The following is a 27,894-nucleotide window of genomic DNA, read 5'->3' on the forward strand; positions in this document are numbered from 1 at the left end:
ACATTGTTTCTTAAATTAAATACTGAAGCAAATTATTCACTATTTAAATATTATCTGGAAAATAGTATGTTGTATTAAACACCATGAATTTAGATATTTTTTTTTTTATTCTGAAAACAAACATTTTTAAATAACCATTTTATACCTATATTGAAAAAGCACTCTGGATAATAAATGTTTAAAAAAATGTTTTTATTTAATTTATATAAGATATCGCAAATGTAGTATATGAATAACGCTTCAATCATGGTAATTTCACATTTTTCAAAAGCTTATGATTCACATTTTATCAAGTAACAGTTAATACAAAACAATGCAATAACAAATATTATATATAAAAACACTGGCCAAAAGCACATGCAATGAACACATACAATAATGAAAAGAAAACACAAAAGGACGTTTTGAGCAAATGTGTGACAGTAATTCCAATAATTCCGCAAAATACATAATAAAATATCTGTACAAGAGGAAGAACACAAAGACACAGCAGGCAACAAAACTGGTTTAGTGGCATTCCAGAAGAAATCATAACAATGTTTGTAATGCCACTTACAGTGTAGTTTTAGTTCTCATTCTTTTACTTACGAGATGTCCATAACAGACTGTATTAATAACACAGTATCAATGAAAATAACAATATGCATATTCTGAATGGTCAATATCTGCTGCCTCGCAGAGCAATGTCCAGAAAATATTTATACTAAAACAACTGTCTCATCTGACTCCAGTGGCTCTTGGCTTGCAGGTGCTCCATTCTCAAAGCTTCTCCATGGCACGCCGGTGTCCATAACAGGTGGTTTGCACGGCACATCTATGCCCGATTCCTGTGAAGGGGGTTTATTGCATATTTCAAACAGGACCTCAAATTTATTCTCTGATTCTCCTGGTTCCTGCCAAATCAGCAGTTCATATCTCCCAAAGCGGCAGAGCACCTTGTCATCAAGCTCAGCTCTTTCTAGGTATCTGAGTTCAGACCCACCGACCATGAGTTTGACCTTCTGGCTGATGTTCTGGATCACAAAGCTCAAGAACGGGCTGCCAGCTTTCCTATACGCCTGTATGGTGAGCTGTTTTCTGGAAACAGAGGTGTCGTTTAAGACAAAGACGCAGGTCTGTCCATCACGGCCAAGCCTTACTTGATCTTCAGCGTTCATTTTGTATGGCTGATTTAGGGGCAGGTTGTGGAAGAGCGGGGAAACGGCTTGGTTAGGGTGGAAGAGATGGACATGAAGACAGGTTAGAAGTTCTTCAGTCTCCAGTTTGCTATTGTCATTCATTGTGGGAAACAAATAGTCGCAGCTTCTGTTGGGTTGAATTGACTTGTTGACAGTTAAACCTAAGGAAAAACGACAAGAAACAACTCGTTATTTGTTAGTACATTGTACAGACGTATGTTGCAGCAAAACGTATTATTCTGAATTAAAGTGAGATAGATGTGTGAATAGCACAGGTCTAGCGAAAAACTTTACGCTAAAGTATATATGCACGGACTAAATAGGCTAAGTACCGTTGAGTTTAACAAAACTAGACAGTAGCTCACCTTCAAAAGCCGTTTGCAGCGATCATCAGCTAACGGACTGCTGCTCTGAAGCGGATATCGCTATTCTATGAGCTCTATAAACAAAGAGGGAATTGCATCAGAAACATCCTCCCCCTTCCAACTTGGGACATGTGACTCTCAAAAACTCCAGAGTTGCGCAACTGACTAACATGCTTTCGCTATCTGTTTCATGCTGTTTTTATACAGTCAATGGTTTCATGCTATATTTCTACATTATTATTTGTCCTATATTTGACCTGGAAATACCAGACACGCTTTATTCTCGTTTTGATAAAAAAGAAAAAGCCTATGTTGCGTGGCTGAATGTTAAAACTTAAAGCACTCGCCAGTCTTTATCTCGTGACATGGCATCGTTTTAATGACCAGATAAAAGAGGTGTTTAAACATGACCGTGAACACGTTTATGGTCATTATTTACGATGTCTTATCAGTCACTCCACAGAACCGTCCTGACAAAATTGTAAAACCACAGGGAAGGGAAGTTGATGAGAAATGTTTGCGGCTTTTAGGGAGCTGGATGTGTCAATTGCATGTCAGTTTCGTCATCACAGCACAATAACAATCTTTTAAAGTAATCAATAAACGCCTAACACGTAGGCTAAAACAAGTAAGAACTACGATTTCTCATATTTCATTTATCTTAGACTCAGCTTTCAGTGTGGTCTGGGACAGCTTGCTTTATCTAAAACATTAAAACTATAAAAGTAATGATACATTATTATGAAACAAGGTTTAAACACTTAAGTGAACAAGGATATCAGATGTACACTGTAAACAAGGAGCGATCTCAATCTAATCTAGAGCAGTGCATTACCGCAACCTACCGGTAGCATGAAACAGAGACACTGATTAAAACCATACAACATCTTTATTTCTATCGAATTAAATTATATTTGCCACTGTAGCAATAGTGATTTATTTAACTGCCCAAGTGACATGCAGACTTTGTTTTTGTGGTAAACACTAACCGGTTACAGAAGCAGAAAGACGTGTCTGAGCGGTATAAATAGCATGTGAGATAAGATGATGTTTAGGAGACTGTTGGAGACCTCATTTCTGGCAGAATTAAGTTTCTTGTGTTGGTAAAAGAATTCAGAGATTTTCTTGTGTTATTATTTCAGCTTCTACTCTTTTTTCTGCTTTTTGATTCCTGCAATGCATGATAACATTTAGTAGTGCGTTGCTTGGCTGATAAAATATTTTCTTCAACCCAATTCCTGCCAGAAAAAAAATACAAAATTAATTCTTCACTGTTATTTGTGTTGAACAAAAATGTTTACCCAACCTGATTGTGTTTTCCAATAGTGCTATCATTACTGATTTAGCCTCTGCTGCCATGCAGTATTTAAATATGTCATCCTTTTATTCCCTTGCGATGACTGACTGCTTCCTCATTTCCTCTATTCTTATACGAGTGCACAAAAAGTCACAATTTACTTCTTCCTCCATTCAGAACAGTTTCCACAATTCTAACTTGCCACGTTCCGCGTGATCCACATTCTTAAATGTGATTGGTTCATTCAGCTTTGTGGGCGGGACTTAGGAAGTATATTACTGAATGACGCACCCTCTTCCTCATTGTGGTGAGAAACAGGCGGTGAGTATTGTGTTTTAGAACTTTGACCTTTATTACATCAGTATTAAAATTAAGGTATAACAAGCGGGATTAAAGCATTTATGATATAAGCAGCTTTATATGCTATGTAAAAACTATGTTAATCGGCTGCATGTGAAAGTCATACATCGTGTTTATCTCGGCGCGCAACGGCTGTTCGGCTAATGTACTAAGCTAACGCTGTTAGCTTATTCAAACCTAGCACCAGTGAGTCGTCCCTCAAGGTGCGGGGCACGTGAATCGACGATTACTTGCTATATTCTTGTTCTTGTGAGTAACGAGCATAAATACTTTAAAGAATATGCCCTGAATAGACTTAATGTTTGTCGAAGTTTCATAGTCCGCTACTATTAAGAAATCACACGAGGCCGTGGCGTATATAAACGTGTAGGGACAATCTTGCTTAGTTGGCACGAAACTTCATTGGTTAAGTTCAGCTTAACGTAACACCATTTTATTTAGTCGTGTTTGCGTGCATGTAGGCCGGGTGTAGTAACATTTAAAGTATTTGCATAAACTGGTTTGACTTGTTTGGCTTCTCAGGAAGTCCACTGTGAAAGGTTTCGATTTCAGTTTAGCACCAGGCGTGGTTTCGTGCTCTCATTCTAATACTTTGGTTTGCGAAAAGCCATAGTCCATTACATTAACCATAGTAATTTGTTTTGCATTGCTGGCAACTTATTGCAAGTGTGTCTTGTCACAGTGTGTTTCAGGTTCTGCCGAACACATTAGCAAAGATGGTGAAGATCTTCATTGGGAACCTGCCTCCGCAGGCAGAAGCAGAAGAAATAAAGTCTCTGTTCGCTCAATATGGAACGGTCACTGAGTGTGCCATTATCAAGAACTTTGCCTTCGTCCACATGGATGATCGCAAAAGTGCGACAAAGGCAATAAAAAACCTTCACTTATACAAACTGCATGGAACACCCATCAATGTTGAAGCAAGTCGGGGCAAAAACCAGGGCCCCGTGAAGCTTCATGTTGCCAATGTGGAGAAAGGATCAGATGAAGAGCTCCGAGCGCTGTTTGAAGAGTACGGCTCAGTCACCGAATGTGCCATCATTAAGAACTTTGCCTTTGTACACATGAACAATTCCGATGAGGCCATGGATGCCATCAAGGGATTGGACAACTCTGACTTCCAAGGAAAAAAAAAAAAATGCAGTCTTGCTTTCGTGTCCTTTTGCATGTTTATCACATTTGCTAATATGAAATGTTTTTGTGTTTGCAGGCAAACGAATTCATGTGCAGATTTCTAAGAGTCGACCAAGAGGCGAGGAGGAAGACTATGGCCCCCCAGACAGTGGATTTTGGCCACCCCGTTTCCATGGTGACCGGCCTGAGCCCCCTGGTTATCCTAGGGGTCGCTTCGGGTATCCCCCTGGTCCCCCTCCACCACCACCACCCATGCCCCCCAGACGCCCCCTTTACCCAGAGCGTGCAGCACCGGCATACGAGCGAGAACGCGGTGTGGTCGACTATTACGAGAAGTACCGTGCTCGCCCTTACGGTGTCTCCTCATATGAGGACCGGCGTCCGGGTGCCATCCCCCCTCCCCCACCGCCCCCGTCATCCAGCATTATGAGAGAGAGATTGGCTGGCAATGGCCTCGACCCCTATGAGCGACGCCCCCTTCCACCCCCACCATCCTCATACTACGCACGAGACCGCAGTCCCATCAGACGTGCTCCTCCTACCCCTCAGACACCCGCCGGGAATGGTTACTCATTCGAGCGATCTCGTCTGTCCCCTCTCTCCATGTCTCGGACCCCGATGTACAGCATGCCTCGGGCCAGAGACCCCTATGCTGACAGGGCGGCACCGCCTCCACCACCTCCGCGCTACTCGTATTAAAGTGCACCACTGCGCTTTTGTAATCCAAGGTGAGAATAGGTCCCGCAACCCAAAAATGTACTCTGAAATGCCCTCTTAATATAGAACCAAGAATTTACGTACTTACCCTGTACTGCGTGTCGTGTAATTGATGCGCAAGTAGCAGTAACGTAAACTTTGTATCAAAGTGCCTGGATCATACATTTTTAATGGCCTTATGGTCTTTTTAAAAGCACTGCTCGAGGAACGCTGAACTTCGTATCGAAGTGTTTAGATGGTAAATTCTAGTAAACTTATGGTATATTAAGCTCTCTCTTCGAACTAATCAAATAGACTTCATGCAAATCTTTTTTAACTTAGCTTGTCGATTCAGTAATCCCAGATGGCACTGCAGCCGTTTGACTCATGTGGTTTGCTCTCTTTCCAGGTGTAAATTATTCAACAAGATCGTCGTCGTTGTCTCCAGGTGCACGTGCCGCGATACGTCTTTGTCTGCCAGAGCGCGTTTCGTTCGCCTGCGCACCATAGTGGAAGAGTTCTGTTGCGGACTGCACATTCTATAAAACTACCGCTTTTACACGCATAAAAACGTCCTCATGCTAAATTGTCAACTCTGCTTTATTTTTTGCCTTGTTTTTATTGTTTAACATTGGATAGGTGGGAGAAGCACTAAGCCAGAGTACATAAATTAGGTTAATTTGGTGGTTTGGTTAAGACTATTAAAGGAACGCTTATAAAGAAATTCTTTCAAAGAACACTTCAATGTATCACACTGTACCTTTTTTACCTTAAAAATCTGGAATGAGGTTATCGTTTGTTATTAAAGTACTGTAACAAGCGCTATGACAATTTTGATTTAGAACCAAAAATTCATTTGTGTAAAGCAATTTTTTTTTTCTCTCTTATTTTCCCCTCTCTAAGCTATTTGTTAAAGTGCGGCATGCAAGTAAGAATACAGTCTCCGCAGCAATAAAACCTTTACGTCTACTGGCTTTACTGAAATTGTGTTGTAGTGTGCATTTTAATTGCGGAGTATCGAAGTTAAAGGACTTTGTATCATTTTTCTTTCATAGGAACACTTGAAAGTTTTAATAAAAAGACTGGAACTTGGTCCGTCGTTTTGCTTTTATTGCCAACCTTTTAAACTCAAGTTGCCTAAATAGGCATAAGTTACTATGTAGCCTAGAGACTGACACATTCGAATTAAAACCCATAACATCTTGCTTCCTAGTTTAGAAGTACTACGGAGAATGAAACTGCTTCTGCGGCGAAATGAAAACCATTACCATCACTTCGGCTTCAGGGCTATTCTTTTGCATTAACCATTGATGTCTCCGTACTCCTGGCCTGTGTCCTAATAATCCTATCACTCTGATTCACAAAGTGGGTAGATTTACCAATATTTCCTTAAACAGTCAGTGGTCCTTTAAGTTTGATTGTGACAGGTAAGTCGCTCGGTTTAGTTTCTTTACCACTCAGCATGCCTTTATATACTTAATTGTTTCAAGGTACAGCTTTAGTGCAGAGACTGAATATGTGTCTCGGTGAGGTATTTGGATCCGAATGTTTTGCAAGTGATACTTTAGGATGAACTCATTCCTGAGGGTAAGTTTTATATTTTAGGTTAACTTACGCATTTTCCCCACTCATAGTTCTTGATTTTACAATAAAATGTGTTATGGCTGTTCATTCATTTACCTTTGGGACACAAATGAATGTGCCTCTTATGGCAGTGATCTCAGCATGGAACTTTTTTCTTCCCATTTTTAAGGTGATTGCAATTTCAATAAACAACAATTTCTGCCCAAACTATGTCTTGGCTGTTATTTTTAAGAGTATGGCAGTTTTGTATTAAAGTATAAGTGTGTATGTATATATTTTATGTACATAAAATTAAGTTTAACCTGCACATATATTCTGTGTTAAACTGCTGTGTGTGTGTGTATAATTATAAAGGTTGTTTTTTTTTTTTTTTTTTTTTTTTAAACATTTAATCACTTAACCTTTTATAGTAGAGGGTTAAACTGCCAAATGTGTTAAAACATTTGACTGAAAGTTTTTGAATAGTGACTCTAGGATATTTAACAGCTGTACACATACTGGATCAGTAATTCCTGGCTTTACATTAAAAACTACTTATTTTTAAATTGAACTTTAAAAAAAATGCAAAATTCAGACAGTTCTCGATTATTTCAGTTTTTTCCATTTTGCGTACAAACAAACAGCAATAACTTAAACTGGAAAAAAAAACTTAAATGAAGATGTTAAAATTAAAGGGCATCACAGACATAAATTATTTTAACAGAGATGCAGTTCTTAGGGCTTTTTGTTTTTTTTTTTAACAGATTTTAAATAAACCTTAACGGCTGTTAGAAAATTAGCAGAATTAGGGTTTGAGTCACTCCATTTAGTCTGATAAGTATAAAATTCAACAATATATCGATAGATAATTTTTTTTTTTTATAAATAAGAATTTAAAGTTAATTGAACATGTTTGTTTATTTGTATTATTACAGTATATAAATTGTATATGATTCGTTACAGTTTTCAGTGACATCTTTGCTTCAGATTGGGCGTTTCTTTGATCTTATTTGGAATATAGTAATATTTGTAAACTGTATAATCAGTAAAAACTATGCACTATTCAGACACACTGCTCTGAACGCGTGTCGGGTTTTTGTTTACTCGTGGACCGGAAGTGCTGTCGGTGACGGCGGGCGACTCCATTTTAGGCTTCATTCATCTCGGCAGCCAGTGAGATTACGTGCTCGCTACGGTAAGGCACTGCTGTTCCTGCGTAATCAACTACTAATTACTGTACGTGAGTGATAGTGTTTAGATTTCACATGCAGGTAATGCAGTCTGGCGTAGTACTGTAATGTAACAGCGTGTTTCTTAATAAGGCGACGTCTTCTTCGGGTCACTTTATGTAACGGTAACGTTAGTCGTGCTAACTTAGCGTTGCACAGTTGCAACCATTGGCCTACAGCTCTTAAAACCTCACCGACGCTCATCGGTCGTACTTTTAATCGGGAATTAAAACTATACACTTGAATGATGAGAAATAAAACTTGAGGGTAATACGTTGGGTGTGATGGTCACGCGGATGCGTGGCCTAGCAACGCGAGTTATTTCAGCTGCGCCATAAAGTCTAAGAACTGAACCTGGTTTTCCACTTTACCACTTCCATCAGATCAGTGAGTGTCACACACAGCATATTTAATGCTGAGCTGTGCGTAAATCATTCTGGCCTGAAGCTACACAATCGAAACCAAAAAACTCTTGATAGGATTAAGTTGTCTATAGTTTTGTAGGCCAACACAGCACTAATGTAGGGAATCATCTGTTGATATAACGTGCCTTTCGAAACTATGCTCCCTCTGTCCAGGAAAAAAACGGCAATAAAGATGGTTAAGATCTTTGTTGGCAACCTATCCTCGAGCACGACCGCGGAAGATCTGCGCTAACACTTCACGGAATACGGCAAAGTAAAAGAGTGTGACGTCCTGAAAAATTATGGCTTTGTGCACATGGAAGGTAAGCAGGAGGCCGAAGAGGCTATCCGCAAACTCCACCTTCACGAGCTGAACGGTCAAGCCATAAATGTGGAGATGAGCAAGGGGAAGCCCAGGGGCTCCACCAAACTGCATGTGAGCGACATCTGCAGTGGCTGCACCAATCAGGAGCTCCGGGCCAAGTTTGAGGAGTACGGCCCTGTGGTTGAGTGTGACATAGTGAAGGACTATGCCTTTGTTCACATGGAGCGAATGGAGGATGCCATGGAGGCCATCAGTGGGCTGGATAACACGAACTTCCAAGGTGAACCTCAACCTCGAACCGACGACATCCACGGTTACCCAGGGTTGAATTTTACTCCCTAAATTTTTTAGAATGGGAAGAATGTACTAATCCTTTTTCAATTCTTTTTAATTGCTGAAGAGAATCCATTTCCTAGGTAATTGGCAGTAGACATCAGATACACTACGGTAATAATAAAGGGATAGTTCATCCAAAAATGAAAAATGTCATTTGTTCACCCTCATGTCATTCGGAAGCTCACAACACTTTTATCTTTGAAACGCAACTTAAATTTTAATAAAAACGTAAGAGATTTCTATTCCTCAATTGAAAGTCCATGTAACCAAACATTGTAAGCGCACATACATTGAGCACGTTTAACACGGTTAACAGGCTTCCAATGGAGGAACAAAAATCTTGCACTAATTGTGTTTCAAAGATGAACCAAAGGTTTATGGGTTTCATGATGGAAAGTAAACAAAGACGGAATAAAAGTTTTTGGGCCACCTAACTCTGTGGCTATCGTGATGCAATAATTCTCTTTTAAAATGACGGTTTACGTGAGAGGAAGAAAGTTTTACATTGTCTTGCGTGTGTTCTCTTCCTCCCACGGCAAGCTGATCAAAGTACAGCTGTCCACAAGTCGCCTCCGTACGGCGCCCGGCATGGGAGACCAAACTGGCTGTTACATCTGCGGAGAACAGGGCCACTGGTCCAAAGATTGCAGACGCCGCCAAAACGGTAGCTATGGTGGAGGCATGGGGGGATTCCCCGGTGGTAGAGGCCCTCCAAGGAGTGCTCCGAGTTACGGCATGATGGGCGGCCCTGGAGGTCTTCCTAATAGAGGTTACCCAGCAGGGCCACTCCCCCCTCCCCCGCCAATGAGCCGGCGTCCCAGCTACGGCGAGTATGGTGCGGATGCTCGAGAACGGTACCCCAGCAGGCCACTGAGCACCTATCCCGAGAGGCCGTCCGCATTTGAGCGAGAACGCTACGGAAGCATTGACTATTACGAGAAGTATCGGGCTCGTCCGGCTGGCTCTAGCTTCTTCGAGGATAGTAGGCCTCTCTCTATTCCCCCTCCTCCCCCCCCTCCCTCTTCTTCCTCTCTCTCAAGGATGCGGTTGGCTCCTCCCAGCCTCGATCCCTATGAGCGACGCCTTCTGGCGCCTCCGCCTCCCACGGCATCGGCGTACTTCTCGCGGGACCGTAGCCCAATCAGACGTGTGGGCGCCGGTTCGGAAGGCTACTCGTACGAGCGCTCGCGACTTTCCCTGGTATCAAGGAGCTCATCGACTTACAGCGTGCCGCGGCCCAGAGAGAACTACACCGAGCGGGTTCGATACGCATACTAAGCCACACACATGCTAAGGTGAGCGACAGCGGGTCGTTAACTTTGATGACTCAGATGAGATGTCAGCGTGATCTGTTCTAAGCGTAAGCCGTTTCGAGTACAGTAGTAAGCGAAGCCGCTTTGCTCGGGTTAAAAAGTACAAAAGTCAGAAGATGATGCCTGTCAAGTGTTTCATCTCACAGAATATTTGTTCCTTTTTAGGTGTTGTCAAGTGAAGAGACTTCCCCTCCACCTATGTCTTTGCCTCAATCAGACGCTCCATCGGATTTCAGAGATGCAGGAATGGATAGGCACATTGATCACAATGCTTATTAGCTCTGCTCATTAATGTTTTACCCATAATGCACAAACTGCAGTTTAATTTCCTTTTCCAATGGAGACATCTGTGTATGATTGCAAGAAGTGGCTGTGATTTTGGTTTTTGCTTTGCTTTTCACTTGTATCCAGAGGTAAGGTGGGGTGTCTAATGTCCGTGTAATTTAACTCCGCTATTAACTACAATTACACAGATGCTCTAAGATTTAGAATTTTACTTTAGTCTCTACTTTGCCCCAGTCAAGTTGTGATGCACTATTATTTACCCTTTTTAATGCTCCAAGACTTTTCTTCAGCTGTCAGGTTGGTTTGCCACTTAATTTCTTTGATTTATGTTTTGTGAGGACAATCTGGTTATGTTTCTTCTGGCAAAATAATGCCAGCATTGTGTATTCATAGGGGGAGTGGCAATCTGTAATTAATCCTGTGGCTGCAAAAAGCTCTAAAAAAAACTCTAATATTCAGCATTCCAACATTCTTTGTATTATTTGCTACAGGTGATTGTTATATACAGACTGTTCAGATTTGAATTGTACTTGCTTGTTGAATTGTGTCATATCTAATTGGTATGTTCAACAGGATGGTCAACTTGTTTCCTCTACCAATATCTATGAGTTTTTGTGATTTGGGAGCTTGGACATGAATTTTGAGCTTGTTTTGATCGTTAACCCCCTTTAAAAAATATGATTTCATATACAACCTAAATAGTTGGGCAGCTTTCAGTGGGATGCAAACTGAAAACAAAAAAATGACTGTTTATGGCAGGATATCATTACGTTGTAAGATGATGCACCTAGACGGAAAGGTGGACTGTACATGTGAGTGAATTGGAAACTTCCATTAGATTTGCTGACCAACTCTCACTCAGGGCTTTATTCACCTTTTAAGACGGCTAGAGTTTACTGGCGATTATTCTTTATGGGTGCCTTGGGAAGTTCTGTGAAAAATGTTTATAAATGTGATTTTCTGTAGTTTGTCTGTTTCCTACAGAATTCAGGAGTGTGTTTTATGAATTATCTTTTGTAATAAACCAGTATTTTGGTGGGAAAAAAAATACCTATATGTCTTTCATAATAGAATCCTCTGTTTATACATGAATACATGATTATCATTCAGTTAAATGGATCTTGTGTTTTCTTGGTACATATTATGTAACGGCTCATTACACGATCTATCTGGCCACGTGATGCTTTGAAAGCTCCAGTTAGTTGCAAGCTATTACAGCAGGCTTTCAGTGTGGAGAAAAGAAAAGGGGGTGGGCAGTGTTAACTCCATGCAACTCTATTCTCCAGCCAGCCTCGCTTTATGCGACGCAAGAGTGACGCCATTTCATCTCGCACCGGCTCCTGCAAGCATTGTGTTGTGAAAAGGTATGAAAAACATCCATTATTCTGTATCAAATTAGCCCAGTGTCCTCTTGACTGAACGGCTAATCTTTTCTCCTGCATTTCCTGTATTTTGTCGTGATGTTTCATTGGTTTGCCACAGTGTTTCTGCCCGTGTTCCCGGTTAGCTAGATGCACATTAAGCTAACTTGATTATAATGCATGCAATATGAATGCTTTGGATTCTTTAGGTATTGACACAGAGCTTATCTTGTTTTATCGATACTTAAGATGTAGAGGTTTTGCGGGCAAGGTTACGCGCCTCGTAAATCAGTGCACAGAAAGTGTAGCTTTTTTTTTTTTGGTTCATTGTCCTCTACTGGTGATGGTAAGCCCGCCTTGTTTCGCGAGTCGATTCTTTCGAACAATTCAGTTTCGCTGACATTCCGATGTGGCATAATTATACATGCTGTAAACTTTTAAATAAAGTTTCAGCACGTTTTCATAGCAACAACTTCGGTTGTTCATCGGTTTTCAGTTAGGAGTCGGGCATGTACAAATGATTCAATCTGTTCGATGAGTCATTGAATTGTTGATTCGTCAGCCACTCGGACCAATTGAATTATCTGGATTCATCCGATTCATTTAAAAGTTCGATTCCAAAGAAGGATTTGTTTAAAAATTAGACATCACTGTTCTGTATGCGACAAGAATGCACACATTTTCCTTCATATGTATTTCATATATTTTTATTGATTAATATACAGAATATCATCCTTCTTATATGTATTGTATTATTTAAGTATGCCTTTGTTCTGTACCTTACCTGCCTTTTTATACATACACTACAGTACCGTAATATTATGCTTTTTTTCTCACAGCAGGGCTTGAACGTTGACTTTACATTACTAAAATGGTAAAAATCTTTGTTGGGAACCTTTCGCCAAACACTACTGCAGAGGAGATCCGCTCCCTCTTCTCTCAGTATGGCAAGATTTCGGAGTGTGACATTGTGAAAAACTTTGGCTTTGTGCACATGGATGACAAAGCAGAGGCAGATGAAGCCATTCGAAATCTTCACCATTACATGCTGAATGGTTTGGCCATGAATGTGGAGATGAGCAAAGGGAAGCCCAAGACCTCTACCAAACTTCACGTCGGCAACATCAGCAGTAGCTGCACCAACCAAGAACTCAGGGCCAGGTTTGAGGAGTATGGACCTGTGGCTGAGTGTGACATAGTGAAAGACTATGCATTTGTTCACATGGAGCGAGTGGAAGATGCTATGGAGGCCATTAGTGGCTTGGACAATACAGCCTTTCAAGGTGAACCAGTATGGTCCTTTGCCCAGTTTGGCTAAAAATATATATATATATAATAATTTTATCTTGTCACATTTGTTCCAAATGCGAGCCTCCTTACAGGTTGGTAAGTAGAACATTTGGTAAGTGATAAGTGGAGGATATTTGTTCAGTTGGAATTCTACTGTTTATTATATGGAGGTCAATAGAGGATGTCCATTTAGTTCTAAAATATAGTAGATTTTGTTTCAGGTACTCAAAAACTAGATCAATTCCAGAGCTGATCAATTCCTCATTGAAAGTATTTTCATCCTAAAAAAGTCCTTTTCTGAAAGTGAGACATTTCATGAGCATATTTGTTACTTAAATGCAACATATACATATGCTGTACAAACCACATATGCTCTTTTATAATACCAAACTGATTATTCATAGTCTATTGGTAACTCTTTGAGATCTTCTGTATTATTAGGACGACTTACTTTTTCTTGTTCAAACCGCATTCTTATTATATTTATCCACCTTTCTTTTAAACTTTACATTATAATGTTATAACCCCTAAATACACCATACAAGAACTTAAGTTTTTAGTGTTTTAATAGTGTTTTTAAGACATTTAGTAGAATGTATAATATCTGCCATTTGTCAGTTATCAGTCATAAAATTTTTTTTAAAATCCTGTTTCGCTTTGTAATGCGCCAGATTACAGACGTAAAATTATAACTGAACTCTAATGGCGATTTTCATTTTTAAAAATTCTGACCGTGTTTTTGTCAATAACTATGTGGCTGCTTTGACCTTATGAACGTTTGATCCGTGTGCATCCTAAAAATTAAAATAGAAATATCATGGCAAATTCTTTCTTTTCCTTAGGCAAACTGATGAGCGTGAGGCTTTCGACTAGCCGCCTGCGTACCGCGCCGGGAATGGGAGAGAGAACGGGTTGTTATCGGTGTGGGCAGGAAGGCCACTGGTCCAAAGAATGCCCAATGGACCAGAACGGCTCCTACAGAGAGGGCCCAGGCTCGGCAGGACATGGGTCCCTCAGGTTCGGTGCGGGTGGCGATCGTGGTGGCCGGGGGTTTCATCGCGGCTACAGTGGCGAGCCGGCCTACGGTGGCAACTTTGCACCCTCACATGGCTTCTCCGGGGGAGCAGGGTACGGCGTCCCAGGGTACGGAAGGGGCGCGAGTTTTGAGAGTGCAATGAGTTACGGTATGCCAGCGGGCTACGGCATTTGCGCTGATAATAGCATGGCCCCCGCGTACGGCAGTGAGGCTGCGTATGGGAGCAGTGACGTGGCCTATGGCAGTGCGATGCCTGCGTACCCAATACGGCGACCGCCCTATGAGGAAAGAGATCCGTACGGGGTGGTGGACTTCTACGAGAAATTTCGGGCACGTCCGTACGGAGCAAGTTATTTCGAAGATAGACGCGCGGTTCCACCTACGGTCCCTCCTCCCCCATCCTCCTCAGCGATCGTGAGAGAGCGCCTGTCCTCTTCTAACCATGACCAATATGAGCGCCATCCCCTTCCCCCTCCTCCGGCTCCCACCTCTTCATACTATGTCCGCGAACGGAGCCCGATCCGGCGAGCTCCCCTAGAGGCGGAGGGATATGCGTACGAACGGTCGCGCCTCTCTCCTGTCTCTTCGCTTCCCAGGAGCTCTGCGTACGATGTACCGCGGGATCCATATGCCGAACGGGCACGCTATGCTTACTAGCCTAATACCTGTGCGCACTCAGGTGAGATCTTTTTAGGATTACAAAAGGTTAGAGCAAAGTTTGATCAAACGGAAAGCAGTTTTTAAGGGGGATTATTGTCAAAGGGATATTTCCAATAGCTGAAAATTCTGTCATCGTTTGCTTAACTTCAACTACTTTTGTCACAGGGAAAAAAGTCATACAGGTTTGGAATGACACAGAATTTTCATTTTTGGGTGAATGAATTTCTTAAATGGCAGTAAAGTATTGTTATCAGTTTTTGATTTCCTGTCATTGATGATCTCTACATTTTGCAAGGCCCTGCCAACTTCATTATAATATCATGGATATTTAGGTTACAGATCCAATATATTCAGAAATATAAGCAGGATAAAATAGTTATTTTTAGTCAGATTTGTCAAATCGAAGCCCTTTATTACTTTCTATTACCTATAAAGTGTCTTATAACATTTCATGTTGTCGGTTTTGGGCACATGGAAGTCCACAGAATAGATAACTGAATGACTGACATGATTTTATGATAATCTTTTCTTTTTGCAGGAGTTTCTTGGTTGCTCATGGATCATTTTAGAAGTTGTGATGCATCCTGTTTTGCCTGGGTCAAGGACAGTACAGAGGGCCCACTTCCTGGCACTAAACTCCTTTTGTCATCTTAACAAACTTGATGTAGCCCGTGTTTTTTTTTTTTTTTTTTGATTCTTAATACAGATACTTGTAAATATTTTCTTCTCGTTAATAAAAGTTAAAACAAAATCTCTTATTTTTCTGTCTAAATCATAGCAATTGTATTTGTATTGCAGTTGCTCTATACAGTATGGCAAACTGTGGAAAATTGAATATTCATTTTTCCTCAATGAAAATTTTTGCACAATAACATTTTCTGTCTCAGTTCATTAACTATGGCTGGGAGAGCTCTTAGCAGAGAGTCTAGCTGTTCAGCATACATGCACAATATTTCACTTTTTTTTTTTCCTAATCTTTTCCTAACCATCTGTTGACCCTTTCCTGTGATTCAGCACTATCAGCACTCCTGACTTAATGTTGCATACCGACACCCTCATTTCCTCTTATTAAACTTTTTCCCCTCTTATACAATGCTGAATCAGCATAGGATTTATATCCTTATGTATATGCAATACTTTTAATTATTTTCATTATCATAATTATATTTTAAAGAATTCTTCCACACACACTATTACAGATAACTTTGGTCTTTTAAAGAGACAGTGTCCAATTCATCTGCTTTAAATTTCTCTTTTGCTATTTTATTCAAACAATCTGACCCTACCATAAAAAGATTTACAGATAAAATGGACCAAGAAAACCTATTATGATGCATAGGCTACAAATGCTTGTGTACTATTTTAATATAATTCCTGCTATTTGACCTCTACCTCAAGTAAAATCTGTTTACTGACCCTGGACCACAAAACCAGTCTTAAGTCACTGGGTTACAGCATATTTGTAGCAATAGCCAAAAATACATTGTATGGGTCAATATATATATATATTTTTTTTCCCCCTTTTATGCCAAAAATCATTAGGATATTTAGTAAAGATCATGTTCCATGAAGATATTTTGTAAATTTCGTACTGTAAATATATCAAAACTTAATTTTTGATTAGTAATATGCATTGCTAAGAACTTAATTTGGACAATTTTAAAGGCAATTTTCTCAATATTTAGATTTTTTTGCACCCTCAGATTCCAGATTTTCAAATAGTTGTATCTCGGCCAAATATTGTCCTATCCTAACAAACAATACATCAATTGAAAGCTTATTTATGATGTATAAATTTCAATTTTGGTTACAGGGTCCATGGTCACATATGATCTCAGATTAATGTGCCGTATTCATGTTGTACTCAAGTTGGTGTAATATAACCAGCCATTCAAAAACTTTAAGTGTTTTGGAAAAGTGATGGTAATTTAGCTTGGAAATTAATTAAGAAATATTGTTCTATTTGTGCAAATATGTAAAAAAAAAAAATAGCTGTTAGATTCTCAAATTTATGATTCCTCTATTTATTGTAAATATAACTGTGTCTCAACCGTGTTGTTGAGAGCGTCTTGACCAACTGCATCACCGTGTGGTATGGCAGCACTACAGTGAGGGAGTGCAAATGTCTGCAGAGAGTGGGGAAGACTGCTGAGAAGGCCATTTACCATCGCAGAGTCCACAGGACAGCTGCCTCCATTCTTAAAGATCCCACCCACCCTCAACACAGACTGTTCACACTCCTACCCTCAGGATGGAGGTACAGGAGTGTGAAATGTAGGACTTCCAGACCAGTGTTGGGGAAAGTTATTTTTAAAAGTAATGCATTACAATATTGCGTTACTCCCTAAAATGTAACTAATTACGTTACTTGCATTACGTTACTTTTGTGTTACTTTCACGTTACTTTTTAAATATGAAATGATTGTTTTAATATAAGAAGTTCTATTTATAACAAATATAAAAGCCCTTTCACACCAAGAAGTGTAATGAATAATTCATGCGTTACCCCCAACACTGTTCCAGACTAATGAACTTCTTCCCCTCAGCCATTAGACTCTTAAATGAGTAGCCAGTGGACACAGACTAGTCTCACTTATCTCATAGAATAGGTGGACTGAACTGCTACAGCTCAATTTACACATTTGTAAATGTTACTGCTGCTATTTCTTATCATGTAACTTCATCTTGATTTGCACATTGTTAATGATACAGCTGCTATTATTATTATGTAGTTGCACTCAATTTGCTACAGGCTACTGTACTAATGTTTTGTACATAAGTCATTATTGCACACTCGCACATAGAGATATACTACATATTACTGCTACATGTGAACAGGTTACTGTTACTACATGTTACTATACTATTGTTTTGCACAAGTCAGTATTGCACACTCGCACAACAGATGTATATAGTCTATATTTCTACTTATACAACATAGCTATACTTTATGTTTGTTGTATGTATGTGTGTCTGTTTTTACATCTGTTATCTTTTTTGCATAGTTTGCACTTGTCTTGGCATTCAATGTGGACAGCAGAGAAAGAATTTCAGTGTACAGGGAGACTTGTTTTCCTCACTGTGCACATGACAATAAACCCTTTGAATCCTTTGAATATAAAGGCATAAGGGAGAGTGTATTTAAATCATGTTTATTGATTTGAATATCAACAATAATAGGAGATTATGACAATTTATTACATTTATACAAACTGCTCACAGAAAGCATTTTAACTTTGGACTGTTAATACACAAATAATGTGTCTTTAACCATGCTGTCTAAATAGTGGTTGGTTATCTAGCGCACTTACAAGAGCCAACCTACCCTGCTTACTGAGCACTAGAACGACCAATGAGAGGCTACTACAGTGTTCCGTCGGAAATACGACAGACCCTACATGATCCAATGACTGTAAACCACACTTAGATTGACAGAATCATCGACCAATCACATAGTTCTAAACTGACGTCAAATTTCCTTTGTCGAGCTCAGTGGGCGCCATCTTAGTCAGCGGGTGACAGAAGAAGGTTGCATGTTAGGAGACACACGTTCATATTGTCTAGAGAGGAAACACACGGTTTTTGTGCATACACAAAACTACGGAGAAGCCCCTGACGCCCAGAAATGGCAACGGGAGCCAACGCAACCCCGCTGGGGAAGCTGCACCCGAGTATCGGCGCTAAGCGAGGCTTTGAGTCTGGCCCCGGCGCGGGGTTAATGGCACCGCCCGGGCCTGCGGTGTCTTTCCCGATGCAGAGCTTACAGCAGCCGCAGTTATCAAACCCAGGCTTCTCGCAGTTCCCCGGAGCCGTGAGTTCTGCGCTCTCGAACCCAGTCGGAGTGGGACTGCAGTCTCAGGCGGGGAGTGGAGGTAAACAGCGTGCACGGGCCTGAGGCGCAGGACTAACGGCCTGGTCCTTTGAAGCTGTGGCTGCGGTCATTGTGCGCTTTTGTCAGTAGCATTGTCTGTTAAAAATTGAAATTGTGTAGTGCACTAAACTGTAGTTCATATAAACGGTTTACAGGTTGAAATCGTCTTCATGCTTTGTTGTTTAATCCTTTAAAACCTCAAATATAAATCTTTTCTTTTTTACTTTGACGAAGCATTGAAATATTTTAAATAATTTAATATATAAAATATAAGAAGTGTGCATGTTTTTTTTTTCTTTTTTTCAAAAGTATGGAGTTGGCTGCTGTTATTTATATGGCCAAAAAGTAAAGTTAAATAAATGCTGATAGTTTGCAATGCAATCAGTTCTTTATAAACAGACTATTTGCATAAAGTGCATATAAATATCAGATGTCACTCTGTTTCCTTTGTTTATTTGGGCATTAAAAAAAAAAAAAAAAGTATGGATAATCAAGTAAACTTAAGTTGTTTGAGTCCAGTAAATGTTTATCGTGAAATATTACTAACAATATAAAAGTTATTCTTAAATTTTGCTTACTGGCAGGGACGTGCACAGACATTTTGAAGAGCAGGGGCTCAAGTGGAAAAAAGGGCACTTCTCATATTTATTTTAATTTTTTTTTTAAACAAAACTTTAAATATATTAACAACTTCCACAACTGTACCACACACACACACACAAACTGATGGTGACAAGAACATTTTGTTTCACATTTGAGGGAGGGCTGTTAAGATCTGTCAGCATACAACATAATAGAATGGATAGTTATCAGAAGAGGAGCCTGTTTAAGGCAGGACACTTCATGTACTGTTCAATTTTGAGATTTTGGTCTATTTTGCTTCCATGTCGTCTTTTGCTCTAATGGAAAGAAAAGTTCCAAAATACACATTAAGGTGTTTGATTTAAGCCTACTACCCTTGTCTGTTTGCTTCTGTAGATTTCTTCTAAATTAACCAAAACAAGCTATTTGCATATTTAAACACAACATTTAAAGGGAAATAACTTTTGATGTAGGTCATAACTAATAACTGGGGAAGTTCTGTGGTGATATGCTTTAGTTTTGTTTATCCTATTCATCGGCAACGCCTTGTCAAATGTATGCAACGGTTATTATAGGCTTTATGGGGTAAAACACAAAGAACAATAGACTTTGCATGCAATGACATCTCACTTTTAACATTCCCTGTTAGATTTTGGCCAGAAGAAGCGAAAAAGGAGTCGCTGGAGCAGCGAAACTCCTGATCAGAAGACCGTTATCCCGGGCATGCCCACCGTGATCCCTGCTGGGCTGACTCGGGACCAGGAACGAGCTTATATAGGTGAATATCTCAATTTATTGTTATTATAATGTGTGTCCAAGTCACATGGTTTATTAAGTTGTGGAACATTCTGTTTGTGAATGAGGGGTATACTTTCTACACCCAGCCAACTCACTTTTTTTGTCCCAAAACTTGTCGGTTTATTATTTCCTCACAGTTTGCACATCACGTGCAGGATGTAATTGCTGGATTTCATTAGTCTGACTTCTTTGGTGATATAATTGAGGCCAGTTAATGGGATAACTTTGGTTATTTGCGAACCATCAATCTAAAAGTCTCAGAGCAAAATCGCCATCTCTGTATGTCTCAAATGACTCTACATAGGGATGGTTTTCTCAAAGAAGCCAATCAATCGAAATTCAGCACTTTGCCCCGTGTTCACTAGAATGTACTAACTCCATCGATGTGCAATGTAAGGACGTTTTCTTTGTCTAGGAAGCACTGGGGTATTAGTAGCACTGTCCACGTTTACATACCATCTGATGTGCATTAGCAAGAACCCACAGTGTTTTTCTGATGTTGCCGCTTGCTGTGAACTGTCTCCAGCTGCAGGACTCCATCAGTGCTCATGTTTACTATGCAAAATGTCTAAAAAAGTCCAATTTGACTGCCAAGCAATGCAGGTCCCACATTGAATTGCGAAAGTCACCTCCATCCCCAGTGTCTGAAAGCAGTGTGTAGTAAATTGCTTTCTCATTGCTGTCAGGCACTTGTTTTGCAGTGGCATGTGGTGTAGTGTTTGTTCAACTATAATGTGACCTAGAGATCTACATCTCCTTAACTAGTCCTTTATCGATACCTCATGTCTCTTACCTACCATCAGCCTGCACCATTCAGCGTGTGACCTGTGGGGTCTTAATTCTCTTAAGCATGTCATAGAAAATTGCATGTGAAAACCCATCAAATGCTTCCATGAGTGATGCAGAACTTTATTTGATTACAGGTCAGTTTTTGGCGTGGCTTGAGGCCTAAGTAAATCTAGTCTTTTGCATGAAAAGAAACCCCAATCCACTAAAGGCTGATCTGTTTGTCTGATTATTTCTAATTATTGCATCTCAGTTGTTCTAACTGATTAGTATTAATGACATCTGGTAAGTGGTTGTCGTGACATGTTAATAACTTGATGAGTGTTGAATAATATTGATGATGTTTATTATTAGTGTTGTTTAAAGTTACAGTCCTGTCATTTAATTACACTGGCGTTATCCTCTAAACAACTTCATTTCAATCTCATTGAGGATGCAGTTGCTCAAGCCACTTAGCCAATATGTTTTTTTATTTACTTCAAACCCAACTTTTTTTCTCCCTGACAGGCCTTCATGTTTTGCCACCTTTTTAGCTTGAAATGACTATAGTATGTGAAGCAGTATTTTTAAAATGTATGCTAAAAATGTGAATTTTAGTAGTTTCACTTCTTGAAGTTGGTGGCATAAAATCGAAAGCCTGTTGCAATGAACCTCTTTCTGAAATAGTTATTTACTGAAATCCCTCCAGGTTTCCGCATCAAATTGGCCAAACCATAAAATTTTCTGGATGTTTGGGGAAATCTATATGGGCTTAAGAATACTTTCAAGCTCTGGGCGGGATTTCGGTATTTCAGAAAACGTTGCAGAGGATCAAAAGTCTTCAGTTGACCTTGATTCTTAGCGACCTGACAATTACCATGGTAATTGTTTTTTTTTATTCGCTGTTTTACAGTGTACTGTTTCTGCTTTTGTGGGGTTTTTTTGTTGTTAACCACAATTCTCTCCATCCTTGTTTTTTTTCTTCCTAACCTGATTTCTTCCAGTCCAACTGCAGATCGAAGACCTGACACGTAAACTGCGTACAGGAGACCTGGGAATCCCTGTTATCCCTGAGGACAGGTCGGAATAACAATTTAAACCCACCAACAGTAACATTTCTTTTACCTTTTTAATGAGGCCAGTTTGTAAGTGTATTAATATGTATGTAGGGGTAAGTGATTGTTAAATGAAGAAATTCTAAGTCTAAATGCCTTGCTCTAAAATGACCTCATTTCTTTGCCTCTCTTTAGTTAGAGTAAAAAAAAATGACTTAAGAAATTGGTTTTGTCACATGCCTAAACATTGCAGTTTTTGAAATGCTTAGTTGAATTTGGATTTGTTCTGTACAGAGAGGCAAAGATATGATTGAAGGCTATTGTGGTAGGATATTTTCATATCATAGATTAGACTTTTATTTAATTCAGTTAGTGTTGCCAGGTAACTAGTCAATGCTACATACAAAATAGAAGTTGTTTTGCAGACCATATCATAAAACATATCATGGAGATTACCTGTTGACCATACACAGCACCTAACTTTACCAAAGAATAATGTGCTATCATATAAGCAATGGAAATCTTGATTAGTCTATCTTGAGTCTTAATTAAATTAAAAAATCTGTACTGTTCTTGTAGGTATTTTTCTTGCATGCATGTCTTCTATGTGAAATTTGTATTACAAAGGCTTGATTTTATTTGATTATTCCAGTGTAGTTCCTGTAGTCTAAGATAGTAGTTTCGGTTTACCCTCTATTTAAGCCATTTAAATGCATTTTGAATATTATTAGATTATACATTGCATTTTTAATGCCCCTTCTTTCTAACCTCCAAAATGAAGTGTTGATGAACACAATCGAATCCTTAATTCTAAAATCTGAATGGTTGGTTAATTGGATGGTCAGTAATGGTTTTCCATAATGGGGCTACCTCCATTTTGTACAAGAACTTCCACTGTATTCCAGATTTCCGCACTGGAAGACCGCTCGGAGGAGACTCCTCTGACCTTTTCTTTCTGGAATAACCATAACCTTAACACTGATCACTTTGGCCACTCATAGACTTCATAAGCATCCAACGTAGCAGGAAATGTCATGTTTCTGGCCTGAGAGTGTCTTTCTAGTAGCCACACCCCTTGCTCTCTGAACAGCCTTAGGTTCTCCGGCAGAATCTTAATCCGACGTTTTTACACCGCCCAACTCTAAAAAGGTTCTTCTCAAAGGTCTGTCCACTCCAGGATTTAGGAACGATCACTCATCAACTTCCAGCTCGCAAAACAAAGCTGTGGGGTGCTTCAGCGCTGGAGATATCAGTCCAAAAGAAAACCAGCAGAAAATTCTTTCCTCCCCCCTCCCCCCCACTTTTCTCCTCTTCGGGTTGCCTCTCATGAACTTGTCACGCTTGTGTGGCTGTCTTGTTTGAGAGCTGTTGAAGGTTAATATTTAATCCAAATTTATTTCTCTAACCCAAATTCCCCCTCTCGTAACTTTTTTCAAGCACAGAGCCTCATTGTGCAGGTTAACAGGTTTTCAGCACCATCCAAGGGGAAGGTAACAGTTGGAATGCTCTCCGAGATCGTGTGAAGGTTTAGATCAGAATTCAAGAACAGACGCTTTTCAAGTGTGTTGGTTGCCCCGTTTGCCTCAGATATTTGCCCTATTTTTCATCTCCCAGATAATATAGAGACTATAAAGACCCATTTTAATAATGTTTGAAAAATCAGCGGACTCTTTGGCGCCAAATTTTGAAATCCGTTTTAGAAGCTGCTGATGTTCTTATTCTGAGCCTCAAGCTCTTTGATCTGTAGAATGTTTTCCGCTTTTTCAATGGTTCAGTAGAGTACGTTTTTGCAATAGGCATTTTTCTTCCCTTTCTCGTCTTTCCCATTAGAACATGAGCACTCTGGGGCATCCCATGCACTTTTTAAATGACCACAGAACAAGTCAAAACAATTTCAGTCAAGAGTAGGCAAGCCATTGAATGTTTTACTGTTGAGGTAGCAAGTTCTGCTTTAAGATTTTGACTTTGTGCTGCATCTTTCTGTTGTTCATTCTTTTTCGCAGGTCTCCATCTCCTGAGCCCATCTACAACAGTGAGGGGAAAAGGCTTAACACGCGTGAATATCGGACGCGCAAGAAAATAGAGGAAGAGAGACATTCTCTTATTACAGAGATGGTAGGACTGAACCCTGAATTCAAACCCCCTGCTGACTACAAGTATGTCTTCAACAAATTAACTCTCTTGGTTTTTGCCTTCTCTCTGGCTCTGGTGTCAGATATTTACTGGTCAAATGTTTTTGTTTTTCTACTTTCTCAGACCACCAGCTACTCGGGTCAGTGATAAGGTGATGATTCCTCAGGATGAATATCCCGAGATCAACTTTGTTGGGCTTTTGATTGGCCCACGGTGAGTTGCATGATTTTGAGCTCTCAATATTTTTTTACTATATTTTTTTGGTGGATTTGAGTCACTATGTCATAAAGTAAGTTCTCTCTGGCCTATTGTTTTTTTTTTTCCCCAGTGGAAACACTCTGAAAAACATTGAGAAGGAGTGCTGTGCTAAGATCATGATTCGTGGTAAAGGCTCAGTAAAGGAAGGAAAGGTGGGCCGTAAGGATGGACAGATGCTTCCAGGAGAAGATGAACCTCTTCATGCACTGGTCACTGCTAACACTATGGAGAACGTCAAGAAAGCTGTAGAGCAGGTGAGTCAACTTCAGATATTCTTGTACTTGGAAGTCAAAACAGGTTTTCAGAATTAATACTGGCATCAGAAAATCCATTTAATAAAAACGAATAGCTGTCAGACTCAAGAATAATTTTGTTGCATGTTAATTGCTTTCTTTTTGTCCACAGATTCGTAATATCCTCAAGCAGGGCATTGAGACCCCTGAAGACCAGAATGATCTGAGAAAGATGCAGCTGAGGGAGCTGGCACGACTCAATGGCACTCTGAGAGAGGATGATAACAGGTGAGAGACTCAGAGCAGCAGACCAGTAAATGTTGTAGATGTTTGATACTCATCAATGTCTACTTTCTCTCTCTCAGAATCTTACGCCCATGGCAGAGCACAGAGCCTCGCAGCATCACAAACACAACTGTCTGTACAAAGTGTGGTGGAGCAGGTCACATCTCATCAGACTGCAAGTTTACCAGGTAACCCCATCCACCAGTGAAACCCCCCCCACCCCTTCAAGAAGTTTACCTCCTTCTGATTATGTCAAGTAAAGTTAAGACGGCACAGTTCATTGTATTTCTCTTCTTCTCAGTTCCTTTGCACAACGACCCGGTGAACCACCCCAGTCTGCTCAGGATAAGGCCCGAATGGATAAAGAGTACTTGTCTCTCATGGCAGAGCTAGGAGAGGCTCCAGTCCCTTCCTCCGGTGGGGGCCACAGCAATCCTCCCCCTAGTGGACCTCGTCCTTCAGGACCCAACAACAACCAGCCGCCACCAGTAAGCCCAAAGACACTCATTTTCCCTTATAGGATGCCAATTTCTTCATAATGTGCACTATTGTTCAAAAGCTTTACATCTGTAAAAGTTTTTAAATGTTTTTGAAAAAGTCTCATGCTCACCAAGGCTGTTTATTTGATTGAAAATACAGTAAAAACAGTAGTATTGTGAAATATCATTACAATTTAGCTAATTTGTATTTATATATATATATAAATGTAATTTATTCATGTGATGACCTTTCAGAATCGTCCTCCTTGGATGAATTCAGGCCCTACTGATAATAGGAATTACCATGGCATGCACCAGGGTCCTGGTGGCCCTCACAACTTCCCTCCACCAATGCCAAACATGGGCGGCCCTCCTATGCCACCAAACCCCAATGGAATGCCTCCACCCTGGATGCAGCCGCCACCTCCTCCAATGAGCCAAGGCCCAGCACCACCCGGACACCCCATGGGTGAGTATAACCTGTGATGTTTAGGCTCTAAGTTCTACAATTCCTGCTTAACAGAGCATAAAACATTTACCTGGAATGATAGAAGCATATAAATGGGTATTTGTTTCCACTGACACTGGGAGAAATTTCCTATAAAACTCCACTGACATCTGTATTTGAGAATATTAAAGTATGCATGCTTTCATACTTGGATACTTAAGTGTTCCAGAAAGCTTAATGTTAGGGATTTTTTTTTTTTTTTTTTTTTTTTTTCAGACAAATGCAGTGGTAACCTTAACATTTTATTTGAAAGTTGAACATATGTAGATGGTTTAAAGCAAAAGAGTTGTAAAAATTCTGAAAATCTTTTAGAGCTCTGTGTATTTAAGCTTCATAATATGTTTGGGGGAAAAAAACAATACAAATTAATGAATAAATCTGTGTATATAAAATATTTGATTTTATGACATTGATTACTGCTTTATTTAATCAGAAGCACAATATTAATGGTATTTGCGTATTTTACTTTCATTTTATTACAAATTATCCAACAGTGCCCCTAAGTAAATAAAAGACCTTACCGGATGGGCATTCTCTGATTAATTGTGGCGATCCAAAACAGTAAATCTAATCATCACCATTTAGGCAAAGTTCACTTCAAGAATGACCACACTGCTGGCATTATCTTATTACTAGCACACCCTGAGCACATGAGCTATTCCTCTTATCATCTATGCATATTGGCATAATTTTTCATATCGGACCGATACCGATGTTTACATTTTACGCTGTTATCTGCCGATTCTAATATGATTCCGATAATATCGTGCATCCCTACTTAAAGTGTTTCCTTTCCTTGTCTGGTGATCAGGTTTATTGCCGCCACCCATGGGTATGATGCCCCCACCTCCACCTCCCCCCAACAACCAACCACCACCTCCACCCTCAGGACCTCTGCCACCATGGCAACAGCAGGCCCCTCCCCCACCACCCACCAGCAGCATGGCAACCAGCGCTCCACTGCCTTGGCAACAAAGTAAGTGTATTACAATAGTACACAGTTGATGTCATTAAAGGGTTTCCTTTTGGCTCAGACTGACTTATTTTTTGTTTTCCCAGATACAACCACCACATCCACCCCTGCAACAGGAAACCTGCCACCCTGGCAACAGCCTCAGCAGACGGCCGTCTCAGCTGCTCAGCCCCCTCCACCCATGGGCAACCCCTCTATGGTGCCGCCTCCTCCTGGGGTCCAACCCCCACTACCTCCTGGGGCGCCCCCTCCTCCACCACCCCCTCCACCTGGCTCGGCAGGCATGATGTACGCGCCTCCTCCCCCACCCCCACCCATGGACCCTAACTATGTGACCATGATGGGGATTCCCGGTATGCCACCTTACGGGATGCCCCCTGCGCCTCCACCGCCTCCGCCCCAGAGTTAAAGGCTCCGTTTAGTATCTATGGCCCTGTGACCATGCAGTGATGCCTAAAATATACATCACAGGACTGTACCTAGTTCTGTTCATTTAACAGCTTGATGTGATTAGTTGCTAAAGGTTTATTCTTTTTTTGATGGCCTCGGTTCAGATTTGTTTCCCATGCTTGGACACAGAAATCGAGCTAGTGAGAGAGACAGACAGTGTGGTTAATCTTGTAAATTTGCTTCAATTGTTAATGATTTTTAACTGTAGTTTTTCTTCTGTTGGTTGAATATTTGTTGAAAAAGTTGATGTGCAGGGAATGTGTGTTCGGTATTGTTTCTGCCAGCCTGCTTTCATGTTTTCTCCAGTGAGTAAAAATGGCATCTGCTTAAGAATCAGTTAGCAACATTCCAACAGGTGTATAAACCACCATTTACACTCTTAACCAGCTGTGCATTTGTTGCTGCATAGTACAAGACATTTATGTCTTCAAGATGTTGTAGATGATTGGCTTACTCTATTTAGGTGGTCAGTATAATTTTTGTGCTTACCTTGTGTCCCATCCCTCCCCAAATTGTTTTTATTTAAAAGAACTTTTCATTAATTGCCTTCCAAATGTATTTCAATATTTTTGTAATGAAGCATTCAACTAAATAAAAGTTGGCATGGCGATGAATTGTCATCTCTCACATTTGTTGTACTAACATCAAGTCTTTCTGTTTAGTATTCGTAAC

General features: G+C 40.2%; 4 protein-coding genes and 1 pseudogene across 6 annotated transcripts; 4 read left to right on the forward strand and 1 right to left on the reverse strand.

Annotated features, from left to right (window-relative positions):
* Positions 1-175: 175 nt before the first annotated feature.
* On the reverse strand, positions 176-2,911 carry LOC109057233 (TRAF-interacting protein with FHA domain-containing protein A-like). The gene is made up of 3 exons (XM_042759764.1): positions 2,850-2,911; positions 1,544-1,617; positions 176-1,339 (listed from the first exon to the last, which is right to left on the reverse strand). The coding sequence occupies exon 3, from the start codon at positions 1,278-1,280 to the stop codon at positions 699-701; it is 582 nt and encodes a 193-aa protein (XP_042615698.1). The 5' UTR covers positions 1,281-1,339; positions 1,544-1,617; positions 2,850-2,911; the 3' UTR covers positions 176-698.
* A 117-nt stretch (positions 2,912-3,028) lies between these two features.
* Positions 3,029-6,122, forward strand: LOC109092906 (RNA-binding protein 4.1-like). Its single transcript, XM_042759763.1, has 4 exons — positions 3,029-3,161; positions 3,883-4,325; positions 4,411-5,062; positions 5,440-6,122. Exons 2-3 carry the CDS (start codon positions 3,917-3,919, stop codon positions 5,031-5,033), a joined length of 1,032 nt encoding a protein of 343 aa, XP_042615697.1. The 5' UTR covers positions 3,029-3,161; positions 3,883-3,916; the 3' UTR covers positions 5,034-5,062; positions 5,440-6,122.
* A 1,640-nt stretch (positions 6,123-7,762) lies between these two features.
* LOC109092913 lies at positions 7,763-12,721 on the forward strand (annotated as a pseudogene).
* Positions 11,719-15,583, forward strand: LOC109092911 (RNA-binding protein 4.1). Of its 2 annotated transcripts, XM_042759765.1 has the most exons (4): positions 11,719-11,849; positions 12,689-13,129; positions 13,979-14,851; positions 15,371-15,583. In XM_042759765.1, the coding sequence occupies exons 2-3, from the start codon at positions 12,718-12,720 to the stop codon at positions 14,827-14,829; spliced, it is 1,263 nt and encodes a 420-aa protein (XP_042615699.1). In that variant the 5' UTR covers positions 11,719-11,849; positions 12,689-12,717; the 3' UTR covers positions 14,830-14,851; positions 15,371-15,583. The 2 variants fall into 2 exon arrangements, with proteins under 2 accessions (XP_042615699.1, XP_018962167.1); XM_019106622.2 differs by lacking the exons at positions 11,719-11,849; positions 13,979-14,851 and having other exon boundaries at positions 12,718-13,129.
* Positions 15,584-18,316: 2,733 nt separating this feature from the next.
* Positions 18,317-27,836, forward strand: LOC109092914 (splicing factor 1-like). Of its 2 annotated transcripts, XM_042759771.1 has the most exons (12): positions 18,317-18,704; positions 19,935-20,063; positions 21,853-21,928; positions 23,907-24,059; positions 24,160-24,249; positions 24,365-24,548; positions 24,700-24,815; positions 24,893-25,000; positions 25,114-25,300; positions 25,547-25,760; positions 26,611-26,775; positions 26,859-27,836. In XM_042759771.1, exons 1-12 carry the CDS (start codon positions 18,458-18,460, stop codon positions 27,179-27,181), a joined length of 1,992 nt encoding a protein of 663 aa, XP_042615705.1. In that variant the 5' UTR covers positions 18,317-18,457; the 3' UTR covers positions 27,182-27,836. The 2 variants fall into 2 exon arrangements, with proteins under 2 accessions (XP_042615705.1, XP_042615706.1); XM_042759772.1 differs by lacking the exons at positions 18,317-18,704; positions 21,853-21,928 and having other exon boundaries at positions 19,933-20,063.
* The last annotated feature ends 58 nt before the right edge of the window (positions 27,837-27,894 follow it).

The sequence above is a fragment of the Cyprinus carpio genome, chromosome A7 (assembly GCF_018340385.1).
Source record: "Cyprinus carpio isolate SPL01 chromosome A7, ASM1834038v1, whole genome shotgun sequence".
NCBI lineage: Eukaryota > Metazoa > Chordata > Actinopteri > Cypriniformes > Cyprinidae > Cyprinus > Cyprinus carpio.

Bases quoted from the DNA above. Each gene is read 5' to 3' on its own strand.
- LOC109057233 (XM_042759764.1), bottom strand. From the start codon at position 1,280: ATGAATGACAATAGCAAACTGGAGACTGAAGAACTTCTAACCTGTCTT.
- LOC109092906 (XM_042759763.1), top strand. From the start codon at position 3,917: ATGGTGAAGATCTTCATTGGGAACCTGCCTCCGCAGGCAGAAGCAGAA. The intron at 4,326-4,410 runs GAAAAAAAAAAA...TTGTGTTTGCAG, and splicing joins GGACAACTCTGACTTCCAAG to GCAAACGAATTCATGTGCAG.
- LOC109092911 (XM_042759765.1), top strand. From the start codon at position 12,718: ATGGTAAAAATCTTTGTTGGGAACCTTTCGCCAAACACTACTGCAGAG. The intron at 13,130-13,978 runs GTGAACCAGTAT...TCTTTTCCTTAG, and splicing joins GGACAATACAGCCTTTCAAG to GCAAACTGATGAGCGTGAGG.
- LOC109092914 (XM_042759771.1), top strand. From the start codon at position 18,458: ATGGCAACGGGAGCCAACGCAACCCCGCTGGGGAAGCTGCACCCGAGT. The intron at 20,064-21,852 runs GTGAATATCTCA...GATTTCTTCCAG, and splicing joins CCAGGAACGAGCTTATATAG to TCCAACTGCAGATCGAAGAC. The intron at 25,761-26,610 runs GTGAGTATAACC...TCTGGTGATCAG, and splicing joins ACCACCCGGACACCCCATGG to GTTTATTGCCGCCACCCATG.